Source organism: Stegostoma tigrinum, chromosome 5 (assembly GCF_030684315.1).
Source record: "Stegostoma tigrinum isolate sSteTig4 chromosome 5, sSteTig4.hap1, whole genome shotgun sequence".
NCBI lineage: Eukaryota > Metazoa > Chordata > Chondrichthyes > Orectolobiformes > Stegostomatidae > Stegostoma > Stegostoma tigrinum.
Genome location: NC_081358.1, coordinates 90,711,460 through 90,735,179, shown reverse-complemented (window position 1 = coordinate 90,735,179; position 23,720 = coordinate 90,711,460). Strand labels below are relative to the sequence as shown.

The 23,720-nt window shown below is 38.7% G+C and overlaps 1 protein-coding gene across 1 annotated transcript in view; it reads right to left on the bottom strand.

Moving 5' to 3' along the window:
• tmem67 (transmembrane protein 67) overlaps nt 1-23,720 on the bottom strand; it is a 151,494-nt gene that overhangs the window by 73,636 nt on the left and 54,138 nt on the right. Inside the window, exons 8-12 of the mRNA XM_048529274.1 lie at nt 23,230-23,292; nt 21,505-21,665; nt 12,968-13,076; nt 7,456-7,542; nt 2,962-3,027 (exon numbers count right to left, since the gene is read on the bottom strand). Of these exons, the coding sequence (XP_048385231.1) occupies nt 2,962-3,027; nt 7,456-7,542; nt 12,968-13,076; nt 21,505-21,665; nt 23,230-23,292 (486 nt within the window). The remainder of the gene's footprint in view (nt 1-2,961; nt 3,028-7,455; nt 7,543-12,967; nt 13,077-21,504; nt 21,666-23,229; nt 23,293-23,720) is intronic.

Sequence of the window (23,720 nt, the reverse complement as noted above, 5' to 3'; positions counted from 1 at the left end):
GTCAGAAAGGCAGGATATAAATGTAAGTTAACTTAAGTTTACCACTTAAAAAGAGTAATTGTACCAATCTAGGGTTTGGGGTTTTAGAATCTAAAAATTGAAGAAAATTAGGGAATAAATTGCATATAAAAACAGAAGCTGCTGGAAAAGCTCAGCAGCTCTGGCAGAATGTGTGGGGAAAAAAAGTCAGAGCTAATAAATTGTGTAGTTTCTAACTTTAACTTGCCAAACCAGTAAAAGGAAATTCTGATAAAATTGTATGTGTCAAATGTAACTCTTTTGAGAAAATGAAACAGAGATAATCCAGGAAATTAGATATCAGTTTTCTTAACTGAGTTCTTAGAATTCTATGAGAGCCCATGATATTTTCCGAAATAACTGAGCATTTGGTGAAACATGCTTTAACTTGGATCAGTGAACAAAGATTTCTAAGAGGTATATGGGCAAGTAATTCTAATTTATTCTCTTGCTCTAGGACACACTTGAAAATTTCTTGGTACTGAAGATGTAAATATATGTATAACAATAGTGTAACAATATTGGAGCTTTATCATCATATGTTCCAGTGCAATGGCTTATTCAGCAGCTTCTTGACTGATTTGAACTTGTAAAGATATTTAGTAAGTACTGGGAAAAAGCATGTTACTATTCTAAATAAGTTATGTTTCCAGACTGGAACTAAATTATGATTTAATTAATCTACTCTTAGCCAGATTACTAAAAAGGTAAATTGAAACATAAAATATACAAAAATACCAAACATCTTGAACATTACCTGTTTAGAAACATAAGATCATTTAAAAAATGGTAGCAGCAGTAGGTTGTAATAGCCCGTTGAGCATGATCTGCAAGTTCATAAAATTATGGCTGATCTTTAATGTCAGTTGGGCTTTTTAGCCCAGTCTCCTTATTCTTAGATTTCCCTTCAGTCCAAAATCTATCAAATCAGCCTGAAGAACACTCAACAGCAGAGCATTCACAGATCTTTGGGGAAAGAATTCCAAAGATGCACAACTTTACAAATATAGAAATTTCTCCTCATCTCAACAGCTATTTCTTACTGTAAATCATGGGGTGAGATATTTCCTTTCCCCATTGTGGAGTGACTAATGACAGCAAGATGGGAAAACACAATTCAAAATCTCCATTTTGCAAAATTTTCCCCTCAAGCCTTAAAAGCTGACTTCAGCATCTCACCATTGAATTGTGACTACCTAATTTCCCTGTATTTGCATTCACTAAAGTCCGAACTCAGCTTATTTATACACTACTTCCCATTTGCGTCTCATTCCCCGCATTCCCTTGTACACCTTATCATAAGATGTAAATATGTTGCAGGAAGTTCAGAGAAGGCATTCTAGACTAACATTAGAATAGAAATGCCATCTTATGGGAAAAAGTAGAAAGGCCAGGCATGGGGATTCATAGGATGGATGCAGAAGGATGTTTTTTCTGGTAAGAGAATCTGGAAATAGAGGTCATTGTTTAAAATAAGAGGTCATCCCATTAAGAAGAAATGGGTTGTAACTTTTTGGAACTCTCTTCTGCAAAATGAGGCATTATCTATGAATATTTTTAAGATGAAAGTAGATAGACTTTTGATAAGCAGTGGAATAATAGATTATTTGGGTTTAGGCAGGAATGTAGATTTGAGGTTAAAATCAGATCAGTCACAACTTTACTAAATGATAGAACATGCTGAAATGGTCAAGTGGTTTAATCCTACTCCTGATTCATATGTCTTGTTGATCAATAACATCATTCTCCTAAGCTTCAGAGAATATAGGGCCATTCTACTCAATCTCCTCTCAGATGTCAGGGTCTTCATTTTAGGAATCAAGTTAATGAACCTTTGTTTCACCTCCGTTAAGCCAAGTATATTGTTCCTTGAGTGCAGTAATCAAAACTATACACAGAACTCCAAAATGTGGTTCAGCAAAGCCTAATGCAATCGCAGCAAGCATTCCTTGTTCTTGCGCTCTAATTCTCCTGAAATAAAGGTTAACATACCATTTGGTTTCCTAATTGCTCGCTGTACCTCCATGTTAATGTTCTGTGTATCTTGTACTATACAAGGATTCACAAATTGCATGAAATACCAACATCAAATTGCTTTTCACCATTTCAGAAATATTGTTTTCTTTTCAATTTTCTTGCCAAAGTGAATATAATCTATTTGTTACTTTCTTACATACTCATTTATTCATATCCTTTTGTATTTCTATGAACCATTTCACAGTTTTTTTAACCGAGCATTGTATCATCAACCATCACTGATACTTTAAACTTGGTCCCTTTATTTAAGTCATGTTTATAGTTTGTAAATAGGTATGGCAAGCAATGGTCTTTGTGCACCCTATTAGCAAACCTGCCACCTTGAAAATGACTGATTTATTCCTGCTGTCAATTTTCTACCCTTTAATCAATCCTTTATCTATGCTAAAATATTCAGAAGCCATTTTCTGAAGAAGGGTCTAGGCTCGAAACAACAGCCTTCCTGCTCCTCTGATGCTGCTTGGCCTGCTGTGTTCATCTAGCTCTACATCTTGTTATCTCATATTCAGAAGCCCATGAGATTTTGTCTCATGTAACATCTTACAATGTAGCATCCTGCCAAATAACTTTCAAGATTGAAAAATTTGCAACTACTGGTTCCCCATTATGTATGATGTGAATTATATCATTGAAAAATTAATAAGTTTCTCAAGCACAATTTCCCCATCAAAACAAAATGCTGATTCTGCTTAATCAAGTTTCAATGTGCTATTACTACTTCATCGAGGATAGGTTTCATCACTTCCCTCATGAGTCGTATTAGATTAATTTTCCTGCAGCTCCCTATTTTCTCCATCTTTGATTTCTTTAAAAGTTGTATTACAAGTCTAAAATGAACAAACTTCAATAAATACGGCATAAAATGTTAGATATCAATTAGTAATGAATACCATTAATCATACTCACTTGTTGCTGATATGTGATTCCAAAGATGTAAGCAGCATTCAGCTTAGTCACAGTATCTGGGCACAACTGTAAATATGAACAATAAAAAAAAATTTACTCTAATATCAAAACAAAATTAGCTACTCTTAGACTGTATGTATAGATAGATTTAAAATCTAATTAATTAAAATTAAGTCATCCTAGGATATATATGTATATTCCTTTAATATTATATCTCCTATATATGTTTGAAACTGGAAATATTAGTACTGTATTTTTCTTGATTTAAGGAGAATCACAATATTTTACATGGATTAATGCGATGAAATGGGCCCCAATGCAGATTAATAAGAACAACCTGAATGTAAATGCACCTTCAATGTAATAAAATGTACCAAGTTTGTCTAAAGACCTTGATAACACACAATATCGCACTTAGCCACATCAGGTATAAAGGGTAGGAGGAACTGCCGATGCTGGAGAATCTGAGACAACAAGGTGTAGAGCTGGATGAACACAGCAGGCCAAGCAGCATCAGAGGGGCTGGAAAACTGACATTTCGGGTCTAGAACCCTCTTCAGAAATGGGGGAGGGAAAGTGGATTCTGAAATAAATAGGGAGAAAGGGGGAGGTGGATAGAAGATGGATAAAGAAGGAGATAGGTGGAGAGGAGACAGATAGGTCAAGGAGGCGGGACTGGAGCCAGTAAAGATGAGTGTAGGTGGGGAGTTAGGGAGGGGATAGGTCGGTCCAGGGAGGGCAGATAGGTCTAGGAGATGGGGGTGGGGCTTGAGGTGGAAGGAGTGGATAGGTGGGAGGACAGTTTAGGGAGGCGGGTATGAGTTGAGCTGGTTTTGGGATGCTGTCGGAGGAGAGGAGATTTTGAAGCTTGTGAAATCCAAATTGATACCATTGGGCCGCAGGGTTCCCAAGTGAAATATGGGATGCTGTTCCTGCAATCTTTGGGTGGCATCGTTGTGGCACTGCAGGAGACGTAGGATGGACAGGTCGTCCAAGGAGTGGGAGGGGGAGTTGAAATGGTTTGCGACTGGGAGGTGCAGTTGTTTATTACGAACCGAGTGTAAAAGTCTCAGCAGCCCAAGGGAGAATGAGTTGCCTAACAATGCCCCTGTCCCCAGTTTATTGATGTGGAGTTAGGGATAGGCAGGTAAATGCTCAATTCAGCAAGACACATCCTCAAATGTAGCAGGGGAACATATAATCCAGCCGACTAGGTGATATGACCAGAAGTTTGTTCAAAGAGATAGGTTTCAATGAGTGTTGTAGAGGTAGAATAGGGAGGATATTCCAGAATTTATAGCAACAGAAGGCTTAGGCAATTAAAACTGAGATAGTCAGTAGGTGGAAATAGTTTGGAAGCTTGTGGAGATTACAAGCATCGGGAAACACATGGAGAAATTGGAAAGCATGGATGAGTATTCTAAAATTAAGACATTGCTTGAATTGTACCCAATGTAAATAAATAAATAAGGCCAGATAAAGGTAAACGGGGTTTGATTCAAATCGCAAGTCACAGTCATCAGAGATTTGAAAGACAGGCTTCCTAGGAGGTCAGCTAGGATTGCACTGGAATAGTCAAAAGTATGGATAATAAATAATTAAATGTGGGCCATAAAGCTGTAGAGTCGCACAAAATGGAAACAGACCGTTTGGCCCAACTCATCCATGTGATCAGATTTCTTCAACTGAACTAGTCCCAGTTGCCTGCTATTGGTCCATATCCTTCTAAACCTTTCCTATCTATGTGCCTGTCAAACATTTTTTTAAATACTGTGATTGTATTTACCTCTACAACTTCCTCCTGCAGCTCATTCCATAAATACACCACCCTCTGTATGAAAAAGTTGCCCCTCAGGCCATAATTAAATCTTATACCTCTTATCTTAAACCTATGCCCTCTAGTTTTTCCACTACCCTGGGGAAAATACCTTAGGTATTCACTTTATCTATGTCTCTCATAATTTCATGAACCTGTATGAGGTCACCTCTTAGTCTCCCACATGCCATGGGAAAATGTCTCATCATCAGATGAATGAAGAATCCATTGGAATACCTAAGGTTGTGGGGAAGTGAAAAAGCAAATAAGAGAAACTATGGGAATAGACTGGTAGCTAAATCAATGTCTGAACGTCTTCTATCTGCACATACACAGTAAGAGAATGGTTAAAGGATGAGTAATGCTGATCAGAGAACAAAAAGGGAATTTACACATAGAGGCAGGGACATAGTTGAGTACTTGAATAAATGACTTCTTTGCATCTCTCTAGACAAAAGAGGAGGATGCTGTCCAGGCCATGGTGTCACAGGAGGAAATTCAGCCACTAGAAGAGTTCAAGATTAATAAGGAAGAAATCTTGGATAAAGTGTCAGCACTTAAAGTTGGTAAGACCAGATAAGATGGACCAAACAATTTTAAAGGAAGTGAGGGTAGTAATTGTGGAGGCACTGGTCACAATCATTCAGGTCTGGACGTGGGGGAAATGACAGAAATCCAGGGGATAGCAAACATTACAACCTTGTTCAAGAAAGATTGTAAGGATAATTCCACCAATTACAGTATGGTTAGTTTAACTTCAGCAGTGGGGAACTTCCAGAAACAATTATTTGGAATAGAATTAGTAAGACCATAAGACTATAAGAAGTAGGAACATGAGTAGACTGTTCAGCACCTCAAGCCTGTTCCTCCATTCAATAGGACCATGGCTGCTCCAGTATTCCTCAAATCCACTTTCCTATATTCATCCACTGATCAAGAATCCACCTCTCTTAGCCTTAAATATACACAAGGACACTTCCCCCACAGCTTTCTGTGGCAAGATGCTTCAAAGACTCACAAGCCTCTCAGAAGAGATTCCTCCTCATCCTGGTCTAAATTGGCACCCTTTTATCCCTAGATGTCCTCTGGTCCTAGACTCTCCCATGAGATGAAACATCCTCTCAACATTTATCTTGTAAAGCCCCTTAAGAATTTTATATGTTTTGATGAGATCATCTCTCATTATTCTAAACTCCAGTGAGTAGAGTCCTGTAATATTTAGCTTTCGCTCATGAGACCATCCTTCCATACCAGGGATCATCCTAATGAACTTTCCCTGAAATTCCTCTAATGGTTCAATATCTTTCCTTAAATAAGGGGACCAAAACTGCTCAAAGTACTCTAGGCATGGTTTCATCAGTGTTTTGTAGAGTTACAGTAAGATGTCCCTCCTCTTATACACCAAACCCTTTTAAATAAGTGTCAACATTCCATTAGCCTTTCTGATTCCCAGATCTGATCCCGGTGGATCCCCACTGGTAAGCCCATGGAAAGTGTTGGGTTGATGAGGAAGAGTCAGCATAGATTTTACAGGGAAAGTTATAGTTAACTAACTTACTGGAGATTTTTTGAAGATACATCAGGAAGTGTTTGATGAGGACAGCATTATTGATACTTAAATTTCCAGAAGGAGTTTGATACAGTGCCACACAACAGACTTGTGAACAAAGTCATAAGATGAAAGAGATAACAGCAACATGGATTCAAATTTGGCAAACTGATAGAATACAGAGAGTAATAGTCAATGGATATTTTTCAGGCTAGAGGAAGATTTGTGGTGGAGGTCCCCATGGGGTTCGTATTGGGAATGTTGCTTTTCTTGATACATGTAAATGGTCTGCATCTTGGTATGGAGGTGACAGTTTCAAAGTTTGCAGATGACATGAAACTTAGAAAACTTGTGAACAGTGAGGAGGACAATTTGGAATAAGTTGAGACTATTATTCTTGGAGCGAAAACAGCTTAGAGGAGATTTGATAGAGGTTTTCAAAATCATGAGTGCACTGGATAGAACAGAAAGGGAGAATCTGTTCCCAGTCATGAAAGCGAAAGGAATGAGAGGGCATAGATTTATCATGATGTACAAAAGAAGCAAGGTTGATGTGAGAAAAAATAACTTTTTTCACACAGCAAGTAGTTAGGGTATGGAATGAAATGTCTGGAAATGTGGAGATAGGTTCAATTGAGGTATTCAAAAGGAGATTGGATGATTACTTCGATAGAAATTGTATGCAGGGATGTGGAAAAAAGGCAGAAGAATGGCATTAGGTAATAAAACTGGTGTAGGCGCAATGGGCCAAACTGCCTTCTTTTGTACAATTTTGTGATTCTCAATATGGGTGAAGTTGGGCAATGTTCCAGCAGGCAAAAGGGGTAGTACTAGTGATGGTGCAAACATGAGGTCAGAAGCTCACCTCAGAGATTAAGTGTGAAAACAAGGATGAGAACAGATTGGCTTATTCAGACTGTTGCCAGTGAGTGAGAGAAAGAGGAGTAGAGAGAGATGGTTGCGGGGGGCGGGGGGGGGGGGCGGGTGCGGACATGGAGCATGCACAGAAAACAATGGTTTCAGACTTCCCAATATTTAACAATGATAAAGTTCCTCAAGAAATCAGTTAATAATCACCTGAGATTTTGACATTTAACACCTTATATCATAAATACTTTACAAAGTTTACCTGTAGAGTGCCTCCAGTTACTTTTTCCCAATCAAGAAAAGAGCCTTGTGCATTATATTTGGCAATAATAAACTGTAGTTCCATCCGCTGTAAATAGTGAAGAGTTAACAATAAAGAGCAATAACTGGAATCATGGTTCACTGCATTTTCTTAAATGTATGTTTGAAAGTACCATTAAACACAGACACCCTTTTGAATAAGTATCAGATGATTAAATTAAACTACCACCTTTTTCAAAAAGACATGACTGATCTAATTGACTTTTCAAGTAGGGCAACAACATGGTAGATCATAGAGTGTCTATGGGTGGTATCTACAGAAACAACCAGAAGAAAAGAAAGATAAGATTCAAGGCTATAAATACACTGCAATTGACCAGCTGAAACATTGTTTATTAATTTTAAAAAATTGTGTACCCTCTTATAACCATGATTTAGCTTGTAGGACTATCTTTAATTAAGAAATAATTGAAGCAAATGTGGAGAATGCAGATTTTGTATTTCAGGTCAATTCATGCATTTTTTCGTGAGGCAAAGGAGTAGCTTAATCACGTAGAGACTTCTATGAATTTAAGTGAAACAATTTTAAGCAAATCATAGTTCCCATAGAAGTCAATGTTAATGCTAGGATTAAATTCCTTTGCGCATTTCCCATCTGGTAAAGAAAGCAATACACTGTGTTACACATGTTCAATGCTGTTCATTGCTAGTTCAAATTGATTGCAAAACACATCATTACATCACAAAAGCAACACAATACATGGCAAAATCATGAAAAGCATTACCTCCTTGCAGTAATGCAGCCACAGTACGAGTCTCAGATGAGAGAGAGAGAGAGAGAGAGAGAGAGAGAGAGAGAGAGAGAGAGAGAGAGAGAGAGAGAGAGAGAGAGAGATGAGGGTCACATGTGATCAGGTGACATTGAGAAAGTCTGACCTTTCATCATAACTGCATTTGGTGAGGAACCAAACCAACACTGTTGGTGGCACTCAATATGGAAACTAGACCTAACTCTGTCCCCACCCCCTCACAGTACAGTATTCTTTTTAAAAATTGAAAGAACTGTAGATGCTGGAAATCAGAATCAGAAACAATTTGCTGGAAAAACTCAGAAGGTCTGGCAACATTTATGGAGAGAAAACGTCAACATTTTGGGTCCAGCGCCCTTTCAGCACTGGCCCCAAAGCTTTAACTCTGTTTTCTTCTCCTGGGTTCTGCTGGGTTTTTCTAGCAATTTCTTTTTGCGTACAGTATTTTCATATTGAAAAGCCTATAACTAGTAAAAGTTGACCATTACAGGTGTAAACTAAATAATTTGGACAACGTTTACTGGCCACCTTCTGACACTAGATTGACCTTAGGCTATCCGACTTAGTTCGGAATGGGACACAGCAGCCAAGAGCCAGAAGTGAAGAACAGATCCTAGACCTAAGGGAAGAACAATGTGAGGAATAGAAGCCAGGAGACTGAGGCCAAGGACAGCAGGCCAAGAGCTGGTTCAAGGCCAGGAGCCATTTCAGAAGCATGCTGGGAGATACAGCAAAGTTCCCAGTTGTGGTACTGGATATTAGGGACGTTAAAAGTAAGAAAAGAGGGTAGGATTTGGAGAAGATGAACTTCATGTATGACAGAACAGGCAGGAACAATGGTGAAAGGGATACTTTTCCTTATATATAATAATAATCTGGATCCTGGTATGGAGAGGATGATTTCAAAGTTTGTAGATGACGCAAAATTTGGAAATATTGTAATTGTGAGGAGGAGAGTGTGAAACTCCAAAAGGATATCGACAAATCGGTGGTATGGATAGACAGTTGGCAGATGACTTTCAAAGCACATAAGTGTGATGTGATGCACTTGGTAGGAAGAACATTGAAAGACAGTGTTAATTAGGGTGTACAATGCTAAAGGGGATACAAGAACAGAGGGACCCGGGTGTATACGTGCACAGATCATTGAGGATGGCAGGTTGGGTGGAGACCAATTCATAAAACATACAATATCTTCAGCTTTATTAACAGGGGCATACAGTACCAGAGCAAGGAATTGATGTTGAATTTGTATAAGGGCTTGTTAGGTCTCAGCTGGAGTACTGTACACAGTTGTGGGTGGCACAATTTGGGAAAGATCTGAATGCAGTGAAGAAAGTGCAGAAATAATTTACAAGAATGGTTCCAGGAATGAGAAGCTGAACCATTCTCCTTAAAGAAGAAGGCCAAGAGAAGATTTGATAGAAATTTTCAAAATCATGACAGGCTAGTTGGGAGTAGATAGATTAAGATAGTAGATAGATTAGTTCCTGTTCATAACAGGTTTTCACACAGAATACAGTTAAGAGTATAGAATGCACTGCCTGGAAATGTGCAGTAAGGACATTGGCACTAAAAAATAGTGCTCATTTGAAGAGTTAGCACATGCTTGGTGGGCTAAATGGGCTCTCTCTGCATCATAACAATTCTGATTCTGGGTTAATTGTGATCAAAGAAAAACTCACAACATTAAATGGATATTTTGAAACTATTTTATGAACCATGTTAGCATGAAACAAAGTTAAGCAAGACAACATTATGCAAGGATTTAATGCACTATGTTTCCAAAAACATATTTTCAGGGGTAATTGAATTTTACCTCCAACTCTTCAGTTCTTTACAATTTAATCACTAATGGCATGTGCTGAGAAGTCCTTTTGACAAGGGAATACTTATGTCCACTGTGTACCAGTTGTGTTTAAACATTAAAATCTTTACTCCTTTTCACTTTGTCATGATAACCTGTAGGTGACTCTAGCTTTGCAAATAACTTGGATTTGGAGCTGGTAAATCCTTATTATTTACTGTTAAATTCAAGGGAGGTCTGCTATAACGCGATAGTTGCGTGCTTGCGCAACATTCCGTTATAGAAAATTGTGGTATAGAAACGACATATCAGAATTAATGTCTATCAACAACTTTTAATATCATTTCATAAATCATGCCTATTAATCCGTTAACCCACTAACTTGTGGTTATAATACTAACTGCAGATTTCCGCGTACCAGCCACCCCCATTCAAACTAATTCAGGGGCTCGCTACTGAATCACTTCAATTTGCGGTTACATTCCACTTGAAAGTGCACTCATCCATAACACGATATGCAAGCAACCCCACTTAACAAGACTGACATTCCATTCAAACGTGCAGTCAGGCGTGACGGCTAACAAAACTGCACAACACTAAAGGATGGAACGTTCTTGCATCCGCATACCAAAAATAGTGTTGCTTAATATTACAATCCAATCATGAATAGGTGCTATTACCAAGCCCTTTTATTTGTAATCCCTCCAGCTAGACTAGCTCCAAATATCTGTCAAAGGTGATAATTGGATCAGCCTCTTCCTTTAAAGTAAAATGTTACTTCCCTGCAGACATTTCCTGTATTCTACGTAACCAGGTACTTGTCACAAGTTTTTATTCAACATGTATATAAAACTTTACCTCACTAACACTATGCAGTGTATGTAAGCAACCTTTAACCTATCAACAAAACTAACAGTGCTATTTCCAGACCCACGTGACCTTGAATGAATGAATGAAACTGACAGGACTACTTGAATAGGTGTGACCGCGAAACCGAATGAATGAATGAATCATAGAAAATAGAACCCAAAGATGGACCCAACCATGAAACTAACTGAACAAGCGACAGTAAATAAAATCCACAATCAAAACTGATGGGAATTCAGACTTTTATTCAAAAAACACAAGATGCCTTTTTCTAACTTTAAAATTCTAACCTTGAAAATAGCAACACTAATACCTTTGAATTATGCAAGGACAAACCAGATAGACACTCTAATTTAATTAAAATAACCATTAACAATCAACAATAACCGCAAATATTTAGCACGTTTAAACCATCTCCAATTTTCTGCAAAACATTTTTTGTAAAATTTATACTTAACACAAGTATTAGAACATTAATGTATGCTTGAATTCTGTATAAAAACGGTCGCTTTTGAGCTATGATTTTGGGATTCTGTTTCGCCTTACATTGTGCTACTGTGAATGTACAATAAAGAGGCTATTTTTGCCACTTACTGATCCTGGTCGTCAGGTTTTTTAAACGTGATCTCACAGAAATGAAGGGACCTATGGGGAAAGCGGGGTTGGGGAAGGCCACCAAAAAATGTTTAAAATCGCTCAAAAACCTAACACAAAGGATAGCGCAGTTTGAATAAATATTTAATTCATACGAAATAAATGTAAATGCAAACAACCCCATTTAACAAAACCAACATTCCATTCAAAGATGCAGTCAGGTGCGACAGCGAAATAAAAGTAAACGTAACATCTTGGCTTGAAAAAAATGATAAGATGACTTGATGAGGGAGGAGATTTTAAGGTTGCTCTGTTGTTAATGCAGGGGCTGAGAGGGTCATCATCATCACATTCAGTTGCAATTATAGTTGCAGGGTTAGGGTATAAAATCCAGAAGTGGATGGCTGTGGCTCATTGTCTTCTGACTTGTTTCTTGAGGGTTGTCTTAAAAAAGACATCCAGTTTTTGCTGCTTAGCCCTTTTTCTTTTTTCATGAAGAAACTGTTCATAGGGTGCCAAATATGATCTTCTTCCATGAACTGCTTAAAATAAGACATCCAGTTTTTGCTGCTTAGCCTTTTTTTTCATGAAGAAGCTGCTCATAGGGTGCCAAATAAGATCTTCTTCCATGAACTGCTACCCCGCTGCATTGTACCTTGTAATTGGTGTCCTCTGACAGCAGCAACTGCTTCTCAATTTACTTCAGGATAGAAGACAAAACAGAAGTGGAAAACTCTTGTGGTGCTACTTCTGGGAATTCACCTTCTTCATCTCCAGCTTCTACTTCCCTCTCAGGTACAAGTTGTTTCGTAGCTCAGAGAGGTGTTCAGAGAGGTTTTCAGAGAGGTTTTCAGAGTGGAACTCAAGCAGCTCTTCAACATCCTCAATCTCCACTGCTTCAAATCTAACTTGTTTTGCAAGATCAACACAATGTTCTTTGATTCTTGGAAACTCCTCTGATGGATCAAAGGTTTTAAATACTTGAAAAAAAGTCTGGGAGAAGCTTCTGCCAAACTGCATGCAATCAGTCAATACTGACTTCATCCCAGCCCTCCATGATAATGTCAATTGTATTCTTGATGTTAAAGTTCTTCCAAAATTAAAGAACACTGTCCTTGTTCCCCTCTGTGGCTGCAATCAGCCTCTTAAATGTGCACCTTAAATAATAAGCTTAAAAGCTGCTATTGCACCCTCTGGTCCATGGGTTGAAGGACAGAGGTTGGAATTGATTGAATTACATCATAGCCAACACAAGTTCGCGTTTTAGAAATAGCATTCCCCTATTTGTCCGTTGTGTTATAGCCAATTTGCAGTTGGAACATGTGTTATAGCAGAACCCCCTGTGTATAAACAACATTATTTTAAACTTATTTTCATGCCAGTTTGGCTCATCAATGGCCAAATGCACTTAAATTTTAAAAAACTGATAAACTTACTTGAAATGTCTTGAAATAAAATACTGTTGGAAATGGATCTTGATGAAAAGTTCTGGGTGCTAAACTGTCAGTGTGGCCTTCATAGTACAACCATGGCAGAGTCCTACGCCTGAGAAAAAGTATTTTTCAATGAATTTGTTACAAATAAGCAGGCTTCCACTGCTGAAGGGCATGAGTAAACCAGATCAATGCTTACAAGATAGTTTTATAGTCTTTATTGGGACTTGCTTTCAATATCAAAATTTTAAAACTGATTTAAGCTATTAATTAAAAATCACCCATTGCAATAGTAGGGGCTGGAACCCATACCCCTCAGGCCAGCCCCTCAAGAGTCCTAGCATAGTGATATCACCATTAGGTCACCAGCTACCTATTAGAAACCTAATTAAGAAAGTTATAAACCTATTGGTTGGGAAAATAATTAAAATTCATAATTAAAGAATAAGAAATATGGTCTAAATAGAGATAGCCAATGTGAGTTTGTAAAGTAAAAGCTGAAAATTCTGGAAATATTCAATAAGTCAGTTGGCATCTGTGGAGAGAAAAAGAAGTGATCATTCTGGAACAAAATAAGAAATTTTTGGAAAAACTCAACAGTTCTGGCCTCACCTATAGAAAGAAAGCAGAGTTAACATTTTGGGTTCAGTGACATTTCTTCAGAACAGAATGATGATTCAGGCTTGTGCTTTTCCCACCTATTTGTGACATATGTGAAATATTCCACACGTTGGAATCTGTGGAGAGACCAATAATATTTAAAAAGATATTTGAATTTCCAAAGAGCAATTTGAAAGAATCAAGACAAAATTTCAAGCTTAAAGCCCTTTTCTGGAACAAATAAACCTCAAAATATGACTGTTAAACTGCTGAGCAGATGATTAATACTCTTTTTTGATGGTTAAATACGTTGGAATTTCAAAGAATGAGAGGCACTTTTATTGAAAGATACAAGCTTCTTAGGGAGGGTTGACAGGCCAGTGAGGTGGTTTCTGCTTGTGGGAAAATCAATGATCAGAGGGTATAATCACCAAGTGGTTGCCCATTTAAGCTAGACAGGAAGAGGAACTTTTTCTCTCAAAGGGTAATGAGCCCATGGATTTTACTTTTCCCCAGAGAGTTGTGTGGAGGCTGGATGAAGTATATTCACAGCAGAGACAGACACATTTTTGGTCAATATACAAATTGTGCATTATGGGGAAAGGCAGGGAAGTGAAGTTGAGGATTATCAGATAAACTATGATCTCATTGAATGGTGAAGTAAACTGGATGGGCTGAATGGGCTCCTCCTGCACTTACCTCTTCCTTTCTTGTGAATTGCATTACTGCCAGGTAGTTGGCAAGGACTTGATAGGCTGAATGACTTCCCTCTGTGACATTCATGACTCTAACTTTTCCCTTACTAATTAATCTTGCCTTTGGTTTCTACAGTGTTTTGATTACAGATATTACATTTTGTAATGTTCTATTAGGTAATCACTCATGCTGTACAGAAGTTAGATTTTACTTTCTGATAACTGCATTATTGTAATTTATTTACACACAGTTAGATACTGTAAGTTGCTAAAAGCATAAAGTGCAACACATGCTGTTCTCAATGTTCTGAAAGTGAGCCAGAAGTTAATCATAAATTGAACCTGTTTTAAACATGCAAATTTGATACACCTGTTAGCACTCAGATCTTAAGGTAATGGTTTCAAGGTCCACAACAGTTTTAAGCACAATGAAATAACATTTTTGAAAGGGTTAAAACTGTTGTTAATGAGGTCTGTGATCATTAAACATATTTAAAAAAAATTGTTCATGGGATATGGTCATTGCTGGCTCAGTCAGCATTTATGTCCATCCCTAACTGACCTGGAGAAGGTGTGGACAGCTGTCTTCTTGAACTCAAGCCCCCAGCCACTCAACGACAAACACTTACAAGGATTAAAGACCCCATTCCCTCAACATGCAGAACCAACGTGGCTTACAAAACACCATGCAATGACTGCCACAAACATTACATTGGACAATCAGGAAGGAAACTAGCTGTCAGAATACAAGAACATCAGCTTGCAGCAAAACAGCATGACAAACTTTCCTTAATATTGGTACAATCAGACAATGAAGGCCATCAGTTTAACTGGGACAAAGTAACCATAGTAGCCTAAGCCAAATGTAGACGTGCACACGAATTCCTGGAGGCATGGCTCTCCAGCCGTAATGCAATGAACAAACATATAGAATTGGACCCCATATACAAACCCATACAGAGCAAAATCAGAAATGACACTATTCACAGACGGAGTAGAATAACATTGCTTCTTTGGAGGTTCCACTGATGATGTCACCTAGCATGGTGACAAAACGTCTGAACGAAAACAAGCCAGCTCGGCGAGCAAGTCAACAGCCTCACCAACAACCCGACCTACAGATTTTTGCCAAAACTTTAAATCCTTGGAGTACACCTGCTTTTGTCCTTCCAATTGGTACAGGTGGTTATTTTGGAAGTTATTGTCAAAGGAGACTTGGAAAGTCACAGCAGAGCATCTTGTAGCAGGTACGAACTACAACCACTGTGCATTGGTGGCATAAGGTGCGAATGTTGAAGTTGGTGAATGGGTACCATTTAATCACACTGTTTTTGTCCTGTATGAACATAGAACATAGAACATTACCACACAGAACAGGCCCTTCGGCCCTTGATGTTGCGCCGACCTGTGAACTAATCTAAGCCCCTCCCCCTACACTATCCCATCATTATCCATATGCTTATTCCAAGGACTGTTTAAATATCCCTAATGTGGCTGAGTTCACTACATTGGCAGGCAGGGCGTTCCATGCCTTACCACTCTCTGAGTGAAGAACCTGCCTCTGACATCTGTGTTAAATCTATCACCCCTCACTTTGTAGCTATGTCTGCTTGTACAAGCTCAAGTCATCATCCTCGGAAAAAGACTCTCACTGTCCACCCTATCTAATCCTCTGATCATCTTGTATGTCTCTATTAAATCCCCTCTTAGCCTCCTTCTCTCCAATGAGAACAGACCCAAGTCCCTCAGCCTTTCTTCATAGGGCCTGTGCTCCAGACCAGGCAACATCCTGGTAAATCTCCTCTGCACCTTTTCCAATGCTTCCACATCCTTCCTGTAATAGGGTGACCAGCACTGCACGCAATATTCCAAATGAGGCCGCACTAGCGTTTTGTACAGTTGCAGCATGGCATCATGGCTCCGGAACTCAATCCCTCTACCAATAAAACCTAAAACACCGTAAACCTTCTTAACAGCACTATCAACCTGGGTGGCAACTTTCAGGGATCTATGTACATGGACACCAAAATCCCTCTGCACATCCACACTACCAAGAATCTTTCCATTGACCCGGTATTCTGCCTTCCTATTATTCCTCCCAAAGTGAATCACCTCACATTTATCCGTATTAAATTCCATTTGCCACCTCTAGGCCCAATTCTGCAGTTTATCCATGTCTCTCCGCAACCTGCAATATTCTTACACACTGTCCACCACTCCACCGACTTTAGTGTCATCTGCAAACTTACTAACCCATCCACCAATGTCTGCGTCCAAGTCATTTATAAAAATGACAAACAGCAGTGGTTCCAAAACAGATCCTTGAGGCACACCACTAGTAACCAGACTCCAGGCTGAATATTTTCCATCAACCACCACTCGTTGCCTTCTTACAGAAAGCCAGTTTCTCATCCAAACTGCTAAATCTCCCTCAATACCGTGCCTCTGTATTTTCTCCAATAGCCTACCATGTGGAACCTTATCAAAGGCTTTACTGAAGTCCATGTATACCACGTCAACTGCCCTACCCTCATCCACATGCTTGGTCACTTTCTCAAAAAACTGTGAGAGAGACGACCTGCCCTTGACGAATCCATGCTGACTATTCTCCAATCAAATTGTTGCTTGCCAGATGATTATAAATCCTATCCCTCATAATCCTTTCCAACATTTTTCCTACAACAGACGTAAGGCTCACACGTCTATGATTACCTGGGTCGTCCCTACTGCCCTTCTTGAACAAGGGCACAAAATCTGCAATCCTCCGGTCCTCTGGTACTAAACCTGTAGACAATGAGGACTCAAAGATCAAGGCCAAAGACTCCAGTACCTCCTCCCTAACTTCCCAGAGAATCCTCGGAAAAATCCCATCTGGCTCAGGGTGTTTATCTACCTTCACACCTTCTAGAATTGATAACACCTCCTGTTTACTAACCTTAATCCTTTCAATTCTAGTAGCCCGTAACTCAGTCATCTCCTATGGTGTTGAGCTTCTTGAGTTGGATCTGCACCCATCTAGATAAGTGGAGAGAATGCTATTATACTTCTGATTTCTGCTTTGCAGTAGGTAGAGAGGCACTCAAATTATTCAAAGAGTCATGCTGCATGGAAACAGACCCTTTCGTCCATCTGGTCCACACTGACTATGTTCCCAAACTAAACTAGTTCCACCCACCTGAGTTTAACCCCATCCAAACTTTTCCTATTCATGTACTTATCCAAATGTCTTTGAAACATTGTAACTGCAACCGCATCCAATTTCTTTGGCAGTTGATTCCACATGCCAACCACTGTTTGCGTAAAAAAGTTGCCCCTCGTGTCCTTTTTAAATCTTACTCCTTCCACCTTAAAAATATGCCCACTAGTTTTAAACTCCTCCACTTTAGGGAAAAGATCTTGCTATTCACCTCATCATGACCCTCCTGATTTTATAAACCTCTATAAGGTCACCTCTCAACCTCCCACGCTCCAATGAAAACCAGCCCAGCCCATCCGACCTATTTTTATAACTCAAACCCTCAATTCATAGCAACACCCGAGTAAATCTTCTCTGAACACTCTCCAGTTTAATAATATCCTTCCTATAACAGGGCGACCAGAACTGCACAAGTACTCCAGAAGAGGCCTCACCCACATCCTGTACAACCTCAACATGATACCCCAAAACCTATACTCAAAGGCTTGAACAATGAAGGCAATTGTGCCAAATGCTTTCTTAATCACCTTGATTCACCATAGAATTCTTGGCCTTTAACCTAGTCTTGGAGCCACAGTATTTACATTGCTAGACCAATTCAGTTTAAGGTCAATAGTAACTCTCAGGTTGTTGATAGTGGTGGAATCAGAAATGGGAATATCATTGAACATCAAGGGCCGATGGTTAGATTCTCTCTCTTTGCAGATGGTTACTTCCTGTTTGAAAGTAAGCCGTTAACAAGTAGCTTTGGGGCTAACTGATGATTATCATGATTAAAACTGAGTTGCAGATTCAGTGTTTAAGTGCTGATTAAAAACTATTTCAATTAAGCAGTATATATGGGGTTCATTTACTCGTTTCCACGATGTGGAGTAAGCTGGAAGCAAACAGCAGCACTTGAACACAGGAGCAGTAACAGGCCATTTAACCCCCATGACCCTACTCTTATCATTATGGATTGTCACCGATCATCTGCATTTATGTAATATTTACATATTATCTCCATATCCATTGATATCATTCATAACTAGGGTGGACTCTTCTCAGCCCACAGCAACGAGAAAGTTGGGATAATTGTGTAAGAGTGACAATCATGAAATTCTCAAAGTTGAAAGCAGGAAATTCCATTCTCCAACCAAGTGTTGAAGGGCAAGTTGAGAATCTCACTTTGATGAAAGGCCCTATTGTATCCACTAACATCTGTGAGAAGGGTTTCATTAACAGTCATGGGCTCAATGGGGGACCAGGCAACACAATGTTAGTATGGCTAAACCGTAAGAATGAGGTGCAAGAGGTCACATTGAGACATGTAGTTGTAATTCAAAGTGGTGCGTAGTGACATTTCAAAGCTCAGTACTGATGAGAGCAACAGGGAGTGCCAGGAAGAAAGGAATGTAGAGATTCTGTGAAGGATCTTGGTTATCAATCCATCAATCTCTCTCTTGAAAGTATCAATGACTGAATTTCCACAGCTTTCCAGGATGAGAAATTCCAAACACTCAATGAAGTTCTTTCTCAGCTAATTCCAAAATGGCTTACCTTTTGCTCTGAGACTGTGTCTTTTGGTTTCAGTGTCTACAGTGAGGAGAAACCTCCTTTTCCACATATCACAATTCCTTTAGGAATTCTGTAAGTTTCTATGAGATAACCTCATTCTTCTAAATTCCACAGATTACAAGCCCAGTCTTCTCCATCTCACTTTGTTGGACAGTTTCACCATTCTTGGAATCAGATTTTCGCAGCAGCTAGTCTTGCTCTGCCTGAATTCATGTCTTCCTCCATTCATCCTGTGGACCAAGGACTTGCAACAAGATGACTAAACAAATACTTTTACCTGGTGACTTGTATAAGGTATCCAATAAGAAGGAGTAGCATGATATAATAAAACAAAGGACTACGATGATGGAAATCAAAATCAAAAGCAGAGATTACTGGCAAAATGCATTGGGTCTGGCAGCATCTATGGGGAGAAGTCACAGCCAATGAAGACCTCTAATGAAGAGTCACTGGACTCGAAACATTAACTCTGCTTTCCCCCCACTGATGCTGCCAAAGCTGTTGAGTTTCAACAGCAATTCTATTTCTAAGAGGAAGTAGCACATCACTTACTCTTTTTAGATGAGGTACTCAGAGAATTTCCAAAATCTAGAGAAATTGTATGAAGTCTTACAGCATACCATAATTATTCTGATATTTATTAAAAGTCCTGCTGAAATCTCTAGCAGGAACTGAATAGGAAAAATCAAATATACTGTTAAGTAAAGCTCACAATAATTTGCAAATCAATTATTCCAATCAACTTCCTGCTTTTCAGAAAGGGCATTGAGTTAAGCACTTTCCATAAAAGTATTGTGTAGTCTCTTTATTGAGGACCAATTTAAGGGGTAATCAGCCCCTTATCAGGTCTCCAGGAGGTCACTCCTGTAAAAGCTCCTAGTGGGATTTTTTCACTAAACCTGAGTAACATTGGTATTTCAACTTAACTAAGCAATCTTAATTTTTTTTAGTGGATTCCTGTGGTGTAGCGCCAGTGTGCAATGCCCACCTCTGAGCCAGGATGCCCAGTTTCAAGTCCCACCTGCTCCAGAGATATGTCGTAATATCTCTGATCAGGTGATTAGAAAACATCTCAAGCTTCTTTAGTGGCTGAAGTATTTGAGAATAAAAACCTTGTAATCTACATTACCACGACAGTGTATTATCAAGGGCTGGCCATGAATGATTAAAGATAAATCATGTAAGAGTTTATTTATTTGGCCAGAATTTTGAACAAATGCAGTTGGTGAATATATTTCAATACAATATCAGCAAGATGGGGTGGTCAGTGATTGGAAAATAGTTTGAAACAGGATATTGAAAGATTTTGAAGTAGGGTTTTTAGTTTGAGTTTATGAAGAGTTGTAGACGATGAAGCATTAAGCAAGTCAAAAGATAATCATCGTTTCAATAGCAAAGCTACTGAAATATAAGAGATGCCGGCATGCTGCAGAGATCAGAATGATTCATTCAGTAATATACAGAATTTAAGATCATCACAAGTTAAACAGGAAGGACACCAAGATTCCAAATAGTTAGTAGCCTGAAAGAAAGATGAATGGTGTCAGAGACAGAAGTATGGACTTCTTGGGTGATATATTCAGACTTCCCAGCATTGAACAAAAGAAAGTTGTGAGTCATGCAAAACTTGATGCTTGACAAATAATCTGAAACTATAGAGAGAACTGAGAGAGGGATTGGGCTACATATTAGTGTATGTGTGAAGGCTGACCCCATGCCTATGGATTATTTCATTAAGTGGCAGCCTATTCAAATGGGTCTGACCCAATGGCAGTATTAGAATCAGTACTGTCCTATAATATTAGAGAGAAAACAAAACAGTGGATTATTTCTCATATAAAATATAAAATATTATGGATGCTGGAGATCTTGAATAAAAACAGGAAGTATTGGTGAAAATTACCTGTTCTAGCAGCTTCTGTAGAGAGAAAAAAAATGTTAAAAGTTCAAGTTCAATGATTTCTTTGGGACTGAGGAAGAAAGATAAGACCACAAGATAAAGAAGCAGAATGAGGCCATTCGACCCATCAAGTCTGCTCTGCAGCAGCAAATTACTGCAGATGCGAGAATCTATACTGAAAACAAAAATACTGGAAATCATGTCAAGATGATTCTTCAACAGAGCTGTTGAAGAATTATCTAGACTCAAAAAATTAGCTTGCTCTCTCTGCATGGATGCTGCCTGACTCACTGTGATTTACATCATGTTTTGCTTTCAACTTGATTATGGTTGATATGTTTCTCAACCACATTCTCCAGCCTTCTCCTCATAACCATTGATCCCCTTAGAAGAGTTATTGGACTCGAATTGTTAACTGTTTTTCTCTCTCTGCAGTTGTGGCCAGATCTGCTGAGTTTATCTTGCAATTTTTTTTTCAGATAATTTCACATGATGAGTCCCAGAAAAGACACTAATTTTAATACATCATCTTATCCGATGATTCAAATGCTGACTACTCAATGTCAGCCAATGGCAAGTTCTTCCAACTTACCAAGAGGATACTGTATGGCTAATTCCAAGGTGTACAGTACTTTTAAATATTGTTTGAAAAAGTCCACAAGCATCATTAGGTAGTGCTTCTATGTTTATTGAATTCATAATCATGGCACACATGTTTCCCAAAGCCTGGCAAGCAGTCAGATTTGCAAACCTCTGAAAATATAAAAATAAAAGTGTGAAGTATAACAATAAGCTTTCTAATGAAATGTAATCATTGTTAATAGATCCAATTTAATAAAATTTCACTTACTTCATAAGCCTAATTAGTGACATCATAAATAATTGAAACTTAACATTTACTGTACTTGAAGTAGGTATATGATACTAAAGGTATTTTATGGATTTTTTTGGCTACTTTAACCAGTTTATTTTGAAATATAAATGCCTCTGCTAAAATAGCAAGCTAAGGATTGTGATACAAAGTAAGCTGTAGTTCCTACACTGCAGATTTTTTATTTTGTCATGTAATTTTAATGTTGTCACGTCCATCCAAATAAAAGTTTAAAGGTTTCAATAGCTTGATATTGAATTCAAAAGCTTTGCTATTTAAAATACGATAGTGAAGAGAGAAAAGATTGTTGCTAGAGAAATTTCCACCAGGGAATCCCCTTATGTTTTGCTAAAATGAACAGAATGTGTCTTTTAAAACTTATTTCTTCAGGGATTCTTGACAACCAGCCTGATTGATTGGCAGGTAGCCTGTTGGGTGGTTAAGCCTGTGATAGAAATCAATGAGGAACAGAGCAGGAGGAAGCGACTGGAGGAATATTACATGTGGATAGTGGGAAAGACATTATGGCAACTGGGTTGGTTCAGTTGGGGTGGAAAATGGAGTGGGGGGGAACCAATGTCAGACTCCACACTGACATTGATCTACTCGGATGCAAACTGGGTTGGAAACAATGGAGCTCGTGTGAGTTGTTACTGTGGAAGTGTGTCAGCTCAGACAGATAGATTTTTGGTCTCTCAGGGAGTTAAGGGATATGGAGAAGGGATTAGGGAGATGGAGCTAAAGAGCAAGGTAAGTGGGCTTTAAATTACAAGTGAAGCAGGCTTGTTGGGTCATATGGCTTTGCTTGGTCTTATATCTAGTATTCTTCAGTTTGTGAGATTAGGAGCAAAGAGTAAATTGGAAGCTCTGTGGGCATGGAAGAATTGATCTTCTTAGAGGGCACCAAGGATCATGGACTTGTAGAAGTGTCAGAAATTGTGCAAGGTAAGATAAATCAGAGACTGCATGTGGGATGGGCATCAAATGCAATGGGGAAGATGTGAAGGAGATCACGGGATGAAGCTTGTATTGTGCAACTGCTTGGATAGCTGGGAGGCATAAAAGGTCACCGTCGTGGTAGACACCACTGAGATGGGGATAGTGAGAGATTGCTGCTGAAGAACAGGTGGAATTTGACATTCCTGAGGTTAAGGAAAATGTGATTAAGGAGGGTGCAGGGTCTCAGTGCTTAGGAGGTTTGTTTTGAGAATGGGCCTCCACTGGTTAGCAATGAAATCCTATCAAAAGGGAGGCAGGAATCCTTCTTTAAAACTATTACTGGTTGTCCCCTATACTGAGAGCAGACTACTTACATACTTAGCAACCCGGATGCATTTTCATGATGTGTTAAAATTGGGCATAGATGTATTGGAGGCAGATTGGAGTCAGGTCAAAATTTCACATCCCAAGTTAAAATTCTGCCAAAAATAATTTTCTACAACTTACCAAACATGCAATTGCTGAGGCTTTCAAGTTGCTGGCAAACCACGTGGACGATATCTTTAAGTTCTGTAAAGTTTAATCCGCAGTCTTAGTCAACTTAAAACTAATGCTTCAGAATTGCCTAAGTTTGTTTAAATGAAGTTTCAAATTTTGCTCTACATTTTCAGGATGTGCACGCAATAAAATTATTTTTAGATTTGTAGCTGTAAGTATTACAAGTTTCAGGTGTTTACAGGAAGACCATTTGTTTATGAAAGAAGAATTAAAATAACTACAGAACAAAAATGTTGAAGTTCAGCAAAATGATTCTGAGAAAATTAAAGTATTACTACCCCCGTGTTAATGTTGAGAAGCAGTTAAAGAGATGGGCTTCAGCAAAGCCATAAAAATGCAAAGTGTTAAATATTAGATTGATGGTAGGAAAGCACTGAAATTCGTACAGGTGTAGAAATGATTAGACATTCTTTCACATAAGCAAAATTCCCTAACACAGG